Raw genomic sequence first — 17,058 nt, 5'->3', positions numbered from 1 at the left:
GTCATTAGTTAGTAGGCTACTAATAGCCTGTTAATGGTATATTACTAATTTTTAGGGTATAGGTATAAATCACTGACATAGAGCTTACAAGTCATTTATTACTCATTAACTATCAGTTTATTTATGATATATTAACCATAACCATTAAGCATCTTTATAAATGCTTAACAAACTGTTAACAAACGCTTAACAAATCAACAATAAATCATTTATTAACAGGTTACTCATGATCTATTAAAAGGATCCGTGGATAGAAAGACTTGTAGTTCTTAAAAGATAAATGTTAGTACAAGTTATTATAATTTGATATTGAAACCCCGCTTGATGTTTTCATTTTTATTTGTAAAATTATTTTAACTTGTAGGTCACCATTGTTGTTGATGTCGCAGGGCGGTGACGTCACAGGGCCACGCTGCCAGAATTTCTTACTGTCACTCTTGGAAAAAAAAAAAAAAAAAACGTGTCACTCTTTAATTATGTAAGGTAGTGATTTAAATACGCCACAAGGTGTCAAGGGTGAGTTTTACATTAATTAGGGATCAAGCCAATGAGAGCGTTTTTTTTTGTCCTTGACTGACAGTGTAATTTCTTTAATCCACAGTGGGAGACAGAAAGGAGAGTGGACACAGGCATGGCCGTATTACGGACCGGGCCAGTGGGGCCGGCGCCCAGGGGCCCAAGGGTCCAGTAGCCCGGGGGGGAAATGGCAGTGTGTCATTTGGGACGGTACTAACCTGTCAAATTGCGTACTGTGCGACTCAAGTGCACTGCTTTACAGTACACTGTACCAGGATACTGGTAGTGTTGCATGACTCACTGATCTCAAGAAAATGTGTTGACAATCCCAAAGGGTACGGTTTCAAGATCGGGGCTAATGTGCGTTGCTGCTTAACCATGAAATAAGCTTCTGGTGGCAGTGCAGATCTGAAGTTACATGATAAACAATGATTTTGACACTTGAGAGAAAGAAGTTTTTTTTTAAGTCGCCAGATTCACTTTAAAAGTCTCTAAGTTGCTAAAGTGACAAAGTCGCTAAATTGGTAACACTGGATACTGGCGGTATCATGTAGGGGGCAGTCATTCTTATTTTAAAACCTTTCCTAGACTATCAGATTTAACATCCAACACCCTATTAAAAGCTCATTGACATTTACATTATATTATATTGTAGTATTATTATATACTATTATATATAATAGTGTACCTTAAGACTTAAAGCTATTGTTAGGGCTACTGTATTTTCAGTGAACAAATTTGGAAGTCTAAGTAGAATTCCAATATCGATTTTGCAATGGACTGAATGAGCCCTCCAAGACCTCCAGCATACAAAAAAGTGCAAATGTATGGCTGATGAAAGTGCAGAGCCAGGTGTTGAATTTAGTGGAAAAGAAAAGTTTCGGATTGAAACGTTCAATGTTCTAATTGACAAACTTGTGTCCTGTCTTAACAATCGTTTAACTGCATACACACACTTGACCAATCTTTTTCATGTTCTTTTCATGCCTAATATTATGTACAACAGTGAGTTCACTTTAAGGGCCAAATCTCTTGCTGCAGCATATCCCACTGATCTGACCATGAGCTTGGCAGATGAACTTGTTCAGTACAAATCATTCATTTCAGAGAAACAAAAGTGTACAAATACAATGCTAAAGACCATGGTAAATTTGAATTTACAATCCACGTTCCCAAATGTTTACATAGCACGCAGACTATTTTTGACCCTGCCAATAACAAATTGGGGAGGGGAACGGTGATTCTCCAGACTGGCTCGAATTAAAAATGAGCTCAGGGTGAAAATGTGCCAAAATCGGTTGAATTCACTCTTCCTTCTTGCAATAGGAGCAGAGTTTGTTCGAAAGCTCAACTTTGATGAGTTAGTGGACGACTTGTTAGTGGGGGGCTTGCAAACTCCTGGCCCTGACCCCCCATAATCCGGCCCCGGACACAGGCATTCAGATTCGTTTATTGGCATAAGTTTCGGCAACTCTTTCACAACACACATAAGTATCATATAGTGAAAATACTACAAAACTAATACTCATATCCCGCAAAAAATGTCTCCAAGAAGAAAAGTGCTTCAACCTGTATTACTGAGGCTCTATTCTCACACAGTTAACACAACAATGCAAAGACAACTCGCATTCCCATTTAAAATAGATGCGCAAAATACATATAAAACTTACTCAGACTTTGGTCAAACTATATTTAAACATTTTAGCAACTCCTTTAGCTTAACGAATAGACTGGATGGCAATATTTAGTCACATTTAGCCATTATATAATGCAAATAAGTTTACCGTACTTAAAAGTTAGTGGGGACAATTTCAGCATCCTGAAAAGTTGCTCGTGTTATGTCCCTACTGTCCCTATGCAAACCCACGCCCTTGATTTCATGTATTTAGAAGAAAATCATCAAAATAACAGGACAGTCTCTTACTGAAAGCTGAAATTGGAGAGGAAAAAAAACAACAACATGAACAGTTGTACACATACTGTATATGTTCATTTGTGATGTATGTTAGTATGCTTTAATCATTCCAAATATTGACAATTCCAGTCCCAGTGACCTGTTAAAAGTAGCAGAGTAAAACTAACCTCAGGCTGTTTTAGGGCTTATGATGGATCAATTGTGCCCCTAACCTCGAGACCTAGTTCCCAACAGAGTCAACAGCACTGGACATTATGTTCTCTTCTCTCTTCAAGAAAACATTGATGAATCAGCTCCTATTCATGAGGACAAGGACTACAGATAGAGGTAAAATAAATCCTTCATTTTTTTTTTATCCTGTAGATTAACCGAACGGTCTAAACTATTGGATTCAAATTTAATGTATTATCATTTTTTTCTCTAGCAGCCAAAAATATGACCCAAGATGGGGGATTGGAACTTGTTGGGCAGCATTTTAGAGGAAGTCCATAGTCACTCCACCATCGTGGGGAAGATCTGGCTCACCATCCTCTTTGTTTTCCGTATGCTTGTACTTGGTGTCGCAGCAGAGGATGTCTGGGACGATGAACAGAGTGAGTTTGTTTGCAACACGGAGCAACCGGGGTGCAAGAACGTGTGCTACGACCAGGCTTTCCCCATCTCTCTAATCCGTTATTGGGTACTTCAGATCATATTTGTTTCCTCCCCATCTTTAGTCTACATGGGTCATGCATTGTACCATTTGAGAACTCTTGAAAAGGAGAGGCACAGGAAAAAAGCCTTTCTGAAAGCTGAACTGGAGGTGACGGACCCTGTTCTCGAGCAAAAGCAAATCGAGCGGGAGCTCCGAAAACTAGACGAACAGAAGAAAGTGAGGAAAGCCCCGCTTCAAGGTTCTCTTTTGCGAACGTATGTCTTGCATATCTTGATGAGATCCGCATTGGAAGTGTGTTTTATCATCGGTCAGTGTGCGCTATATGGCATTGGGCTGTCTCCTCTTTTCAAATGTGAGAGATTGCCTTGCCCCAACAGCGTGGATTGTTTCGTGTCACGACCAACTGAGAAAAACATCTTCATGGTTTTCATGCTAGTTATATCTGGAGTTTCCTTATTCCTCAACCTCCTTGAGATCTTCCATCTTGGGCTGAAGAAAATCAAACAAAGTTTGCACGGTTACATATGCGGAGACAGCGATAGTGTGTGCACGTCAAACAAAAACTTGGTGCAGCATGTTTGCTTATTCCCAGATTCCTCCCCTCACAGACCGATGCAACTTCCTCCGATGGCCTGCTCAGTTATTTCGGGCACTCGCGAAGAAACGCGGCCGCAAGCCAACATTGACGGTCTGCAGCATCTGAGAGCTATGGAGAGGCAAAACGCTGTGGACACTGGGCCGCAATCGCTCTCCAGTGACGATTTAAATGCACCGCATCACTCTGGATCACAACTCGCAATGGTCGGCCATGTGGACAACCGTGGAGCCCAGAGCGCTTCACAGAGAAAGCAAAGTGTCTTCAAAGAACTGAGTGGCATAAGTGATTGTCCCGGATGCGACCGTCTCTCTGCAGTCCGTAAAAATAGTTCCATGGGCCGAAGAATGTCTGAGGGAAGTCCATCGGCCAGTCTATTTTCTACGAATGGAATGAGTAATAAGCCCCAGAACTTCAACAAAGAAGAGAGTCCTGTAATGACTCCACCACCTCCAGCTAGTGGGAGGAGAATGTCCATGGTAAGAATACAGTTTACATTAAAAGTCAAGTTCAAAGACCAGACTTTCTGCAGGACATCAAAAAGCATGAAAAGTAGTAAAACAAAGTACTAAAACTAGTTCACTAGTAGTAGTAGTAGTAAAACACGTAGTAAAACGATACCACGATGTTGTCCAACCCAAAAATAGATACCGATATATGCGGTCGTGGACGGAACATATTATTGCTAATTGTATTGTGGTGTCACACCAGGGGCATCACTCAACCTAATACCATACTGATTCACTGGTGAGCGAGCAAGTTTTTTTTTTTTAAAGCACATATCTATCATAAAAAGTCAGAAATAGCTCCTTAAAAAACTATACATCAGGAGTCAGGTACCTTTTTGGCTGAAAGAGCCATGAACACCACATAATTTTTTAAATGTAATTCCGTGAGAGCCATGCAATATATTTAAAACTAATCATACAACCCCTAGCAAAAAGTATGAAATCACTTTTATCATGTAGAACAAATTCAGATAAAAAGCTTGGAAAAATAATGAATTAGTTCAAAAGTGCAACTCTTTAGCGTTCAGAAACACTAAAAGAAATGAATAAAAAAACATTGTGGTGGTAAGTAAATGTTATTTTTATAGAGCAAGTGCAGGGAAATATATATGGAATCACTCCATCCTGAGGAAAAAAATACGGACTCATGAGAAACAAACAAATAAATAACAATCAAAACACATTTCTAGTATTTAGCACCACCTCTGGCTTTTGTGACAGCTTGCAGTCTCTGAGGCTTGGACTTGGAGTATTCTTCATCAATTTGGTGCCAACTCTCTTTGATTACAGTTGCCAGATCATCCTTGCAGGTCGGAGCCTTGCTGTGGACCATTTTTTTCCATTTCCACCACAGGTTTTCAATAGGGTTGAGATCTGGCCTGTTTGCATGCCATGACATTGACTGAATGAGTCTTTCTCCAAGGAATGCTTTAACAGTTTCAGCTCAGTGGAATGATTCATTGTCATCTTGGAATGAAATATCCTTGTTTTACTAGACCTCACAGCAGCATTCGATACAGTCGACCATACAGTCCTTGTATCTCGTTTAGATCATGTCATAGGTATCCGTGGTAACGCTCTAAAATGGTTTAAATCGTACCTGCAACATAGAACATTCTCTGTAATGATTGGGGAATTTTCCTCCTCACAAACTTATCTGTCTTGCAGGGTACTGCAAGGCTCTATTTTAGGGCCTGTTCTTTTTGCGCTTTATCTCCTACCGTTAGGATCAATTATGAAAAAACATAATATCGCTTTTCATTTTTATGCTGATGACCTGCAGCTTTATCTGCCCTTGAGACCCAACGAACAAACTGCTCTCGCTAAATTGATGGAGTGCATATCTGATGTGAAGCAGTGGCTTGCACAAAACTTCTTACATCTTAACGAGAGCAAAACTGAATTTACTACTTTTGGCACACCTTCTATGATGAATGCCCTTGAGCCCAACCCTGGTGCTCTGGCTGACATTTTTAAGACACACGTTAAAAATCTCGGAGTGATATTCGATAGCAGGCTTAACTTTGAAAAACAGATCAATTCACGCTTTTATAAGCTCAAGGCTGGACTACTGCATTGCACTTTATGTTGGCCTCCCCAAGTCCTCAATTTCTCTTATGCAACTTGTTCAAAATGCTGCAGCTTGATTTTTAACAGGTACACCTAGACGTGAGCATATTACTCCCGTGCTATCAACACTCCACTGGGTTCCAGTCCATTTTTAGAATTGATAACTTTTACTGTTCGTTTTTAATTCTATTAATGGCCAGGCTCCATCTTAATGATCGGAAATTTTAACTTTCCGGAACTCTGGCAGGACTCTTCTTTCTTCTTGACAGCTTTTTTTTACATGTTCTGAGGTCGAAACTTAAACAGTAGGTAGACCGATCTTTTGCGGTTGCTGCTCCCAGGCTGTGGAATAGTGTTCCCCCTGAAATCCGCTGCACTACGGATCGAGGTCTTTTTAAGTCTCGGTTAAAAACACACCTTTTTAGACTCGCCTTTTACACAGATTAGGATAGCAGGTTTTATTTACTTAAGGGTTTTTAACGTTTTTGGATTTTATCGGTGTTATTGTTTTATTTGCTTGACTTTTATCACGATGCACTGTTTTTTTTTTGTTTTTTTTTTCTTAATCTCATTGTATAATACTTTCCTGTCTTTTATTTATTTTGAGCCATATTTTGTTGTAAAGCACTTGGAGGGCCTTTCGGGTTTTGTAAAGGGCTATATAAATAAATTTGATTGATTGATTGATTGATTGATTGATTGATTGATTGATTGATTGATTGATTGATTGATTGATTGATTGATTGATTGATTGATTGATTGGAAAACGACAAACATATTTTCAATTGAAGGGATAAGAAAGCTGTCTAAAATTTCATTGTAAACTTTTATGGAAGATTTAACCACAGCCATCTCCCCAGTGCCTTTGCCTGACATGCAGTCCCATATCATCAAGGACTGAGGGAATTTTGATGTTTTCTTCAGGCAGTCATCTTTGTAAATCTCACTGGAACAGCACCAAACCAAAGTTCCAGCATCATCACCTTGTCCAATGCAGATTCCTGACTCTTGACCCTCATAAATGCACAAGTTTACATTGAAATTTTAGACAGCTTTCTTATCCCTTCAAGTAAAAATATGTTTGGGGATAATGAAATCATTTTCAAAGATGACTATGCATCATGCCACTGAGCTAAAACTGCTAAAGCTTTCTTTGGAGAAAGACTCATCCAGTCAATATCATGGCCTGCAAATAGCCCAGATCTCAACCCTATTTAAAACCTGTGGTGGAAATTGAAAGAAATCGTCTAGATGAAGCAAGGATGATCTGGCTACTGCAATCAAAGAGAGTTGGCACCAATTTGATGAAGAATACACATCAAGTCCATGCCTCAGAAACTGCAAGCTGTCATAAAAGCCAGAGGTGGTGCTACTAAATACTAAAGATGTGTTTTGTTATTTCTTTGTTTGTTTCTCATGATTCCATATCTTTTTTCCTCAGAATTGAATGATTCCATGAATATTTCCCTGCACTTGCTCTATAAAAGTAACATTTACTGACCACCACAATGTTTTCTATTCATTTCTTTTAGTGTTGTTGAATGCTAAAGAGTATTTGAATGCACTTTTGAACTAATTCATTGTTTTTTTTAAGCTTTTTATCTGAGTTTGTTCTATATGATGAGATATCTGAGTGAGTGCTCATCCGAGACTGGTGATTCCATACTTTTTGCATGGGGTTGTAAAAGTAATGTGTGCATTTTATGTAATTTCAACACTTTTAAAGCACAATAAGTCCCTGAATTATTTTTAATAACATTGTTATGCTGTTGCTAATCAATAATGAATATTTCTTAAGCCTTCTGGTGCTGCATGGTTTTGCTGATGGCTTTGTAGTCTAGTAGAGTTGAGCATGAAGAAACTTAGGATGGCTCTCTTTTCATGTTCACGCAACGCCGCGAATCCTGTTTTTCCCCACCACGCATGGAGCACCATCAGTGCACATCAAAACAAGTTTATCTATCAGTAGATTTTTTTTCTTTAGCGAACTCAGTGAAGGACTTGAATAAATCCTCCCCTCTTGCTGTCCCTTTCATAGTCAAATCCTTGCAATCACGCTGAACTGGGATAAATTGCTCACATCTATTGACTTGTCCAAAGCAAGAGAAAAAAAGGGTGCCGCATTTATGTCCTTCGCTTGCGTTGCCTCAATTTGATTTGACATCATGACGGTACGATTGTGAACAGTTCTTGCCTTCAGAGGCATGCCTTTTATCCGTTTAATTATCTTGTCTTTATCCGAAAAGTCATCAAAAAGTTCATTGGCAACATCAAGCATGAATGCTTTGGCATACTCCTCACCTGCGAATGGCTTTCCGTTTCTCACAATTGCTAAAGCGCCAGCAAAATTCCAGTCACCTTGTTGGGTCCAAAAACGGAGTTGCTGCTGACTAGCTTGCACTCTTTATAGTTGCTCTTGACATGCTTTCTTCTTGTTGTCCGCTGCAGGATATTTTAATGCAAATGGAGTACGGCGGGTGTCGAAGTCCCTCTTTATATTTGATCTTTTCATAGATGCAATTTTGTCATTGCATATCAGACACACCGTAGAACCTGCTCTCTCCACAAAGGCAAATTCTTGTGTCCATTCCTCCTGAAAAGTATGATACTCCTCGTCTTTTTTTGTTTTTGCCATCTTCCCAAAAGGGTTTCTAAAACTAGCTGACAAACGCGGAAAACAAAACTGTAAACGAGGGAAGTTTACTTCACGCACATGCGCACATTGGCCGCTATTTTCGAAAGCAAAATACGGCGACCCCACTTGAACAGCGTCTCTGCCTCATCTGCGTTGCCAATGCGATTGATAGATAGATAAATAGACAAAACGATGTGTATGTGTATTCTTGCCACTTTCCCACAAAAATTACTGCGAACCGGCTTTCTAGTTGCCATTTTGTGCAATGCGCAAAGGAGTATAACGATTTTTTTTTCTTTTTAAATTTAAAGATTTGTCTGCAAGACAGAGGCAGCCGTCAAAAGAGCCAGATTTGGCCCGCGAGCCATAGGTTCCCGACCCCTTTTTTTTGTTCTTCAGCTATCAGTATTCAAAATCAAAATTGGGAAATCCCTTGTTGATAGTCAATTCACCTCTGCTCATGCTCATCCACTTCCATTTGTCCTTCACCTCTTCCTACACCAGGGGTAGCCAACATCGGTCCTCGAGGGCCCCTATCCAGCTTGTTTTCCATGTCTGCCTCCTCCAACACACCTGACTCAAATAATCAGGATCATTATCAGGCTCCTGCAGTGCTTACTGATGAGCTGATCATTTGATTCAGCTGTTTTAAGGCAGGGAGACATGGAAAACAAGCTGGACAGGGGCCCTCAAGGACCAGAGTTGGCTACCCCTGTCCTACACTATGCTGCTCCACTTTGTCTGGACAGAAATGGGGATATATGACTATAACTGTTATGCAATCAATCCGTGTTTCTCAACTGGTAGGTTGTGACTTAATAGTGGTTTATTTTGCTTAGGTGGGTTACCTAGCTTACCGATTTCTTTCTCTCTCATTCTTTCTATTATCAATTTGCAAGGGTAATACTGTTTGAGTCAAATAGAAAAAAATAAAATAAAGACATCTTGTTACAGATTACTGGGACTGCAGTGAGAAATAAAATGCTTGTCAAACAGCTGGAAATTATGATGAGCGCACATACAAAATTGTTAGAGGGAGGTTATATCCCAAAGATAAGCAATTCTATTCATTTTGATCATATTAACAAATAGCACTAAATAGCATCAGTATTGATACAGTTCAAATACTACATATCATATCAACACAATATTAGACAAAGCTGTTGAGTGAGCGCCTCTCACTCAAATCGCATTTAATTGTCAATGTAACTGTCAATTTAACTGTCATAGCCAGTTAGCTCAAAGACGGCAGCTAATCTGCTACTTAAATTTGCCAACTGAATAGTTTATTGCAGTTAACTGCCTGATACATAAAGAGTAAATTGAACCATTTAAATTCACAATTCAAAGGAATAGGCGGCCAAACAAAAATCAACACAGAGGTAAAACCAAACAACAAGGATGGGCAGTTTATCTGGCACTAAGCTGTAAAGCAGGTGGGAAGATCTTTTGCACCATAGACTGTATGATTGGCACTTTTGCACATTGCATTGCTGAAGAGATTGAAGAGGCGGGGGGTCAGCCTGTTAGTGCTCAGACCATACGCCACACGCTACATAAATTGGTGTGCATGGCTGTCACCCCAGGAGGAAGTCTCTTCTGAAGACGGTACACTAGAAAGCCCACCCGTCTCATCAGACCATAGGACATGGTTCCAGTAATCCATGTGCTTTCTTTCTTCAGCAAATTGTTTGTGGGCTTTCTTGTGTGCCGTCTTCTGAAGAGGCTTCCTCCTGGGGTGACAGCCATGCACACCAATTTGATGTAGAGTGTGGCGTATGGTCTGAGCACTAACAGGCTGACCCCTGCCACATCTTCATCTCTGCAGCAATGCTGACAGCACTCCTGTAACGAGTCACATGACATTTTGGAGGGAAAATGACAAGCAGTACTCAATTTGGACATTTAGGGATGTACGTTTTTTCAAAGGGGTGTACTCACTTTTGTTTCCAGGGGTTTAGAAATATAATGGCTATATTTTGAATTATTTTGAGGGGAAAATGAATTAACTCTATTATATAAGCTGCACACAGACTACTTTTCATTGTGTCATTTTGTCAGTGTTGTCCCATGAAAAGATATACTTAATTATCTGCAGAAATGCGAGGGGTGTACTCTCTTTTGTGATACACTGTAGACTTAAGCATTTTTTACACGTCACTTATTTTACAGTGGCACCGTGGCATTTCACTCTCAAGAAGTTTTCTAATAATTTGGACCTTCCTCCTACAGTTTCACCAATGGGTCATTATTTTTTAGTTTCATGTGCAGTTCTCTCTTCAAGTTTTCACCTCCACCGTTCACCATGTTGAGACCGCACAAATATAGTAGCAGGAAGTCAAAGCGTTGGAAACTTGGGATATTGGATATGTCTAGTTCTTTTGATATGCCATAACAAGTCGAGACAGTGTAGATCCAAGAAAATAAAACCGCAAAAATAGACACTTTGTTCCTTTAGGTTTTTTAAAACAGGTGAAAATCGTCATGTACTGTAATTTTCAGACTATAAACCGCTACTTTTTTTCCTTTATTTTGAATCCTGCGGCTTGTAATCCAGTGCGGCTTATTTGGTGATTTATTTGGGTTAATAGGTAACACTTTATTTGAAGGCGGCATCATAAGACTGTCATAAGAGTGTCATTATTATGACATGACACTATCATAGGCATTAAAGAATGCTTATGTCATTGAGTTTCATCTGGCAAATTATGTCACTAACTCCATTTATGTCCAGCTTGGATCTTTTACTTCCATTCAAAAGTGAGATCATTTGCCAGATAACACTAAATGATATCTGTTATAAGCATTTATTAACGCTCATGACAGTGTCATGTCATAATTATGATTGTCTAATGACAGTCTTATTAAAAAGTGTTACCAAATACCATAATTAGCAATTAAAGAAACAACTGGAATAGTAACTGAAGAAATAATTTGCACAGAACATGAATTTTGATTGTTATTTACATCTGTAATGATGCAATGCATGCTAGGAAGCATGATGGACAACAACAGTGTTGACAGTAGGTGGCAGCAGAGGTTGACTGTCTTCCCCAAAGGAGCAGTGATGGCCAAATGAAGGTTCTTGAAGCAATGACGCTTTGCAGCAAATTGTAGGAAATAGGTACTTTTCGCTTAAGAGTTCAAAGCTTCATGGTGGTTTATTTGGTCTTATGACAGTTGTATGATGCTGCTGTCATATAAATATGTTACCGGTTAACAGGGGCGGACTGGGACTAAAAAGCAGCCCTGGACTTTGACTCAGCCCAGCCCACAAGAAACGCTATACGAAGGGAAACAGACCCCCTAGGGGTGTCCGGGGGCATACCGCCCAACCCTCGGGGAGATTTTTTTATTTTTTTTACATTTTATTGTAAAATGCATCAATTTCTTGCACTTTAAGAGAAAATGAAGAAAATATGTCTAGACTGTCACTGTCTGACTTGGGGCGCTCAAAGTACTGCAAGGCTGAACTGGAGTTGGGTTCATTTTCGGTACTAGCTCTATGATAGACCTGAATAAACAAATGAAAATGTATTTTTCAAAGCAAGTTTTATGTATTCGGGCAAATTCCACATTCTGAAACTGTCAATGATTATGATGATGATGACAATAAATTCATTCATTCATTCATTCATTCATGTATCCAATTGATTATAATATATCTCTATATATCTCTGTCTATAAAACGATTTCATTGTTTATGCCATAATTCAGTGGTCTCCAAACTATTCCACATAGAGCCGCAGCGGGCAGAGGATTTCATTCCAACAAAACAAGACAACACCTATGCACCAATCTGGTGTCTTACAAGTGTAATCAGTTGATTGCAGTCAGGTGCTGCTTGTTTTAGCAGAAACTTCATTGGTTAAACTGTCGGTACTCGATCGGTTGAAAGAAAAACCAGGCCCCGCAGTGGCCCTTGAGGACCAGTTTGGAGACCCCTGCCATAATTAATCTTGCCATACAAATAATAAATTTCAATGAAAATACAATAAACATTTCAAGACAAATCCTGTATACATAACCTTCATTGGAAAGTATTAACCAGAAAACAAAACGATATATAAATGATTAAAAATATATATCAATTTAACTACCTAAACTTTAAAGTAAAACCATTCATTTTATTAATATTTTGTTATATTTCTTCTGAATTAATATTGCTGCTGCTTGTGCATACATTGTTTTACAGCTATAATATTTTTCTTAGGAGAGTGATAGTAGGACTAGCATATTATAACTTGACACGATTGCAAATGGGTACATCGACTCGCTGGCACTAACCCTTTAATTGTCATTTATTTCATTTAAAATGTACCTACCTTGTGGATATTAATTGCCAGTATACCGAGCAAGTGACCCTCTTCATCCCTTTTTACTTGCTCTGCGCTTGTCTGGGGAACTTCCCTCTCAACTTCCACCAGCTTATCATTACCTCCTCCCTCTATTTTTCTCTCTCCCTGCACCGGCTGCACGTCAGAGCGGCTGCCCCCTCTCACCATCGCCGGGGCTGTGCTGCTGTTACCCAACGTGGCCGTTGCAGCCAGACTGCTGCTTGCTAAAATATTTGTCAACTTATGACATTTTAATGCTTCGCTCTCCAGTTTCTTTAATTTTTTTCTTCCCTAACCTTCTCCGCGCCACCCTTCTCTTTTCTTTTTTTGCCACCACCATCCATATTGGGCATTAACGCTCGTCGCCATTTTGCTTCCACAAGGAACCAATGAAGGCAACTTTGTGCTTCTTTCGTTCTTCTATCGGACTGGCGATGAACAGCCAGGCGCATTGCTGCCACCTGTCGGATTGGATGCAAACTGTAGATAATCAGAGGCTAGGGGGGACAAAAACAGTGATGTATAATGAATGGCGGCCGCCGGCCGTCCAGGGCACCGGCCGTTCTGTGATCCTCCAGAACCCACAGATTACCAGTCCGCCCCTGCCGGTTAATAGCTTTTGGTGTTAATATCCCATAATACATTGAGGACAGCCACGGCTTATAGTCCAGTGCCCCTATCTATGAACAAATACTGTTTTTGTGCCAAATTGGGTGGGTGGTGGCTTATAGTCAGGTGCGCCTTATAGTGTGAAAATTACGGTATTTAGGTGTTCCCGCTCCCGTTGATTATTATTCCCGTCCTGTGACCCGAGGGATTTCCCGAAATAATTCATTCTCTAGTCTAGAGCATACACACACCTAGTGTGCAAGAGTGTCTGAAGACTTGCTGCTTACTGTTGGTCAATATCTTGTTCACATGCCAAATCTTGCTTTTTCTCGAGTTGCTGCCCCTAGAGCTCCGTTACGGTGTAGTTGCACGGGGCTTATAGATCACGCCAGAGGCATAAAAACAAAACTATCAATTCACAATGAGAAAAAACCCCCCCAAAGTAACATGTAACGCGGGGGACAATTTGAAAAGTAGTGGAGTAAAAGTACAGATATGTGCTGTAAAATGTAGTGAAGTAAAAGTAAACAGTACTGCTTCATATTTGTACTCAAGTAAAGTACAAATAGTGTAAATAAAAATGTACTTAACTACAGTAACGGAATACTTTTACTTCATTACATTCCACCACTGGACACAGGGATGTTTTTTTTACCTGTTAGAAGAAAGTAGTATAAAATTGTTTGAATTTTGTCTCTGGTTTTGTAATAATCTTACTTTATTTTTCGTTTCAGAGCATGATTCTTGAGCTTTCCTCCATCATGAAAAAATAAGTTGTGGAAGTGGACTACAAGCTGTCTTCTATGAATTTTTGATGAACTTTTCCAAGGTTATGAACACATTCAACAGAAGCACCTTATTTGCACATTTGAATGAAGCAAGAGTTCTGCAGTTGTTAAATGGCTCCCCTAGACAAGGGGACGCATTCATTCATTCATATTCTGAGCCGCTTATCCTCACGAGGGTCATGGGGGTGCTGAAGCCAATCCCAGCTAACTATGGGCAGTAGGCGGGGGTACACACTGAATCGGTTGCCAGCCAATCGCAAGGCTTAAGGAGACTAACAACCATTCACACACACACTCATACAGTACCTAGGGACAATTTAGAGTGATCAATCAGCCTACCATGCATGTTTTTGGGATGTGCTGAAAACAAAAGGTTAAAAAAAGGATGTGACGCTAACCTTGAATGTTATTGCCGTTGAATTAACTTCTTACCTAATCTTAGAGATTTGATCGTCGATGCTTCGGGCTAATAAGTGGGCGGGACCCAGTGACATGCCAATCATGTGACAGCTGGGGACCGGTACCCGTCCGTGGCGTATTTGCTACCTGCCGCAGAGAAATAATAAATAATTTGTTAACGATCGCAATCTGGCCTGGGAGTATCCGAGTACAGATTTGTGTACGTCGCCCTCTAGTGGTTGGCTGCCATTACTGGGGTGTTTGCACACCTGTAGCAGTCCAGCGTCAGTCAATGTAAGCAGTAACGTTAGCTGCTGCTGGCTGTCTGCTGCGGGTGGCACACCTCAGCAATGGCGGGGTACTTCGGTTGTTTTGGTAGGAGTAGTCAATAGATATAACAATAAAAAACTGGATAGAAAGTCGTCATTGAAATCCATTGGAGCTTGCATCTAGAATCTATTTTTTTATATCTATGTGCGCTTGTCCTCGATAATGACACATCAGATTTGTCCCAGGTATTCTGTCGATTTGTGCTCCCCGTTGAATTGATATCCAAAACTCTAATGAGCACGCGCATGGCCACCACACCCTCCAAGGGTTATCACAGGTCAAAATACCGTCAAGTTGATCTACCATTTTGACTGTAATGTCTTTGCTGTTATTGTTGCTGCAAGTGAGCAATAGTTTTCAAGTATATTCTTTTTATAGTGCCTTTTGACCACTAACCTCTGTAAGCAATTACATATGCACGAAAGACTAGAATAGAATACTGATGATGTTGCCAGTGTGAAAGTTAACGTTGTATGATAAGCAGTAAACACGTGGGTCGCCTGGGTTTTAAAGTGCATATGACATGACAAAAAATATCTTAAATAGCACTATTATTGGAATTAAAATAATATTTTCAGACGATTCAACTATATACAACAATTTGGCAAAGCGCAGATGACAAAAAATGCGTTTTTAAATCTGCCGTTTAGCTCCCCCTGTCATCATAGCGCTCTGGCGCGTTCATATTGGTAATGACATCAGAGAATGACAGATTTAGGCAGATTTAGCATTGAGCCCAATGGGGGAGGAAGCCTTTTTCAGTGATTGTGGTTCAAGTGCGGATTTTTCGAACGATATTATCGATCCAGAGGAATTATGTGACATACAGCCATATATGTTTGAGTCGTATTTGGAGGAGTCGTAAGATTCAGAACGAGAAAAAGGCAACGGAGACAACAAACACGACACTGATGACTAGAGCAGACTGCATGAGCAACACAAAATGTCATTATTGTTTTTATCTCTTTACTCCAATATTTTTACAGGATATTCTTTGTATCTAAGTATTTTCTCCGCAATTGCTATATAAATTGTATTGTCATGAAAAATAACAGTCTTGTGCTAAATGGAATATAAAATATTAAAAATGCATTTGTTCAGTACGACAGGGCTAAATTACTGCATAATGGTCAAAAGTGCTGATTTCCTAAATCTCCCGAACGGTATTTTATGCCACCGCAGTTAGTCATTGTCCCTTCCAGGGACTCTGAGATGGACGAAAGAGCATAAAACAAAGAGGAAGGTTAGAGCTAGGCTACATGCTAACCCAAACCGAGCGGCTATTCCAAGTCTCTTCCTTGCATTTCAAAAGCAAAAAATCCCACAAAACTACTCAGACTCATGTCACACACCGGGTGATTGCCTTCACCGATCGGCCAGCCTCCCGCAGCGAGCAAGTTTTGGCCCGTCATTCCCCTGCTACGGCCTTGGCAGGCAGGAAGTGCTCATCGCCGGAGACGCAGCAGGGGAATGAACGCCGAAAATGCCACATTCTCGGTGAACAAACAGGCTGAGGTCGGAATGCGTGGCTGCCTGAGTCCAAGCCAAATATAGCGTTCTTTAGGTGGGCACGCGAACAGGGCCGAGGAGGGTGGGGGGGGGTTGGGGAGTCTCAGCCCAATCGAGAACCAGAAACGAAAACGGGGGGGGGGGGGTCCCGGGGGGTGGGGGGGGGGGGGCACGCAAAGAGGGCTGAGGGTGGTGGAAGTCTCGACACAATCGAGAGTGTGTGGCTCCCGCCTTCACCGGTCGGCAAGGAACATTGTCACCCACAAAATGCAAGCCAACTAGTATTTGACATGATATAAAACACGTAGCTCACTCACTTCCTCTTCTGTCCAATGGTCCCTCGATTGTCATACTTGTTTTGCCCATTCTTCACGGTGAACAGGATCTTTTAGAAACCCCTAAAGGCTCACACCACTCTCCCTGGTGTAGCAACATAAGCCTGCAGCACATTGGGCTAGCGGGACACGAAAAATTAAATCTGAAATCTGAAAAATTAGCTGAATCCGCAGTCCTTCTGCATAGTATGGCTGTATAGTGGAGATGATCTCATTCTCTGATGTCACATCTGCCTTGTTCCTCAACCCGAGACTCTAGCCGGAAGTCACTCATTTTCATGGTGCGGGATTCAAAAATTTGAATAAATATATTGATTGCTTACACACACGCTGAAGCGGTCTATTTCTTTCAGGAGC

At 40.5% G+C, this 17,058-nt stretch overlaps 1 protein-coding gene across 3 annotated transcripts; it reads left to right on the top strand.

Moving 5' to 3' along the window:
- The first annotated feature begins 609 nt into the window (after positions 1-609).
- On the top strand, positions 610-16,407 carry gja10b (gap junction protein alpha 10 b). Of its 3 annotated transcripts, XM_057823641.1 has the most exons (4): positions 610-726; positions 2,707-2,758; positions 2,856-4,160; positions 14,075-16,407. In XM_057823641.1, the coding sequence occupies exons 3-4, from the start codon at positions 2,877-2,879 to the stop codon at positions 14,111-14,113; spliced, it is 1,323 nt and encodes a 440-aa protein (XP_057679624.1). In that variant the 5' UTR covers positions 610-726; positions 2,707-2,758; positions 2,856-2,876; the 3' UTR covers positions 14,114-16,407. The 3 variants fall into 3 exon arrangements, with proteins under 3 accessions (XP_057679624.1, XP_057679623.1, XP_057679622.1); XM_057823640.1 differs by lacking the exon at positions 610-726 and having other exon boundaries at positions 2,566-2,758; positions 2,859-4,160; XM_057823639.1 differs by lacking the exon at positions 610-726 and having other exon boundaries at positions 2,566-2,758.
- The last annotated feature ends 651 nt before the right edge of the window (positions 16,408-17,058 follow it).

The sequence above is a fragment of the Corythoichthys intestinalis genome, chromosome 19 (genome assembly GCF_030265065.1).
Source record: "Corythoichthys intestinalis isolate RoL2023-P3 chromosome 19, ASM3026506v1, whole genome shotgun sequence".
Taxonomy (NCBI): Eukaryota; Metazoa; Chordata; class Actinopteri; order Syngnathiformes; family Syngnathidae; genus Corythoichthys; species Corythoichthys intestinalis.
This window is presented reverse-complemented; position numbering and strand designations above follow the sequence as displayed.

Bases quoted from the DNA above. Each gene is read 5' to 3' on its own strand.
- gja10b (XM_057823641.1), top strand. From the start codon at position 2,877: ATGGGGGATTGGAACTTGTTGGGCAGCATTTTAGAGGAAGTCCATAGT. The intron at 4,161-14,074 runs GTAAGAATACAG...TTTTCGTTTCAG, and splicing joins GTGGGAGGAGAATGTCCATG to AGCATGATTCTTGAGCTTTC.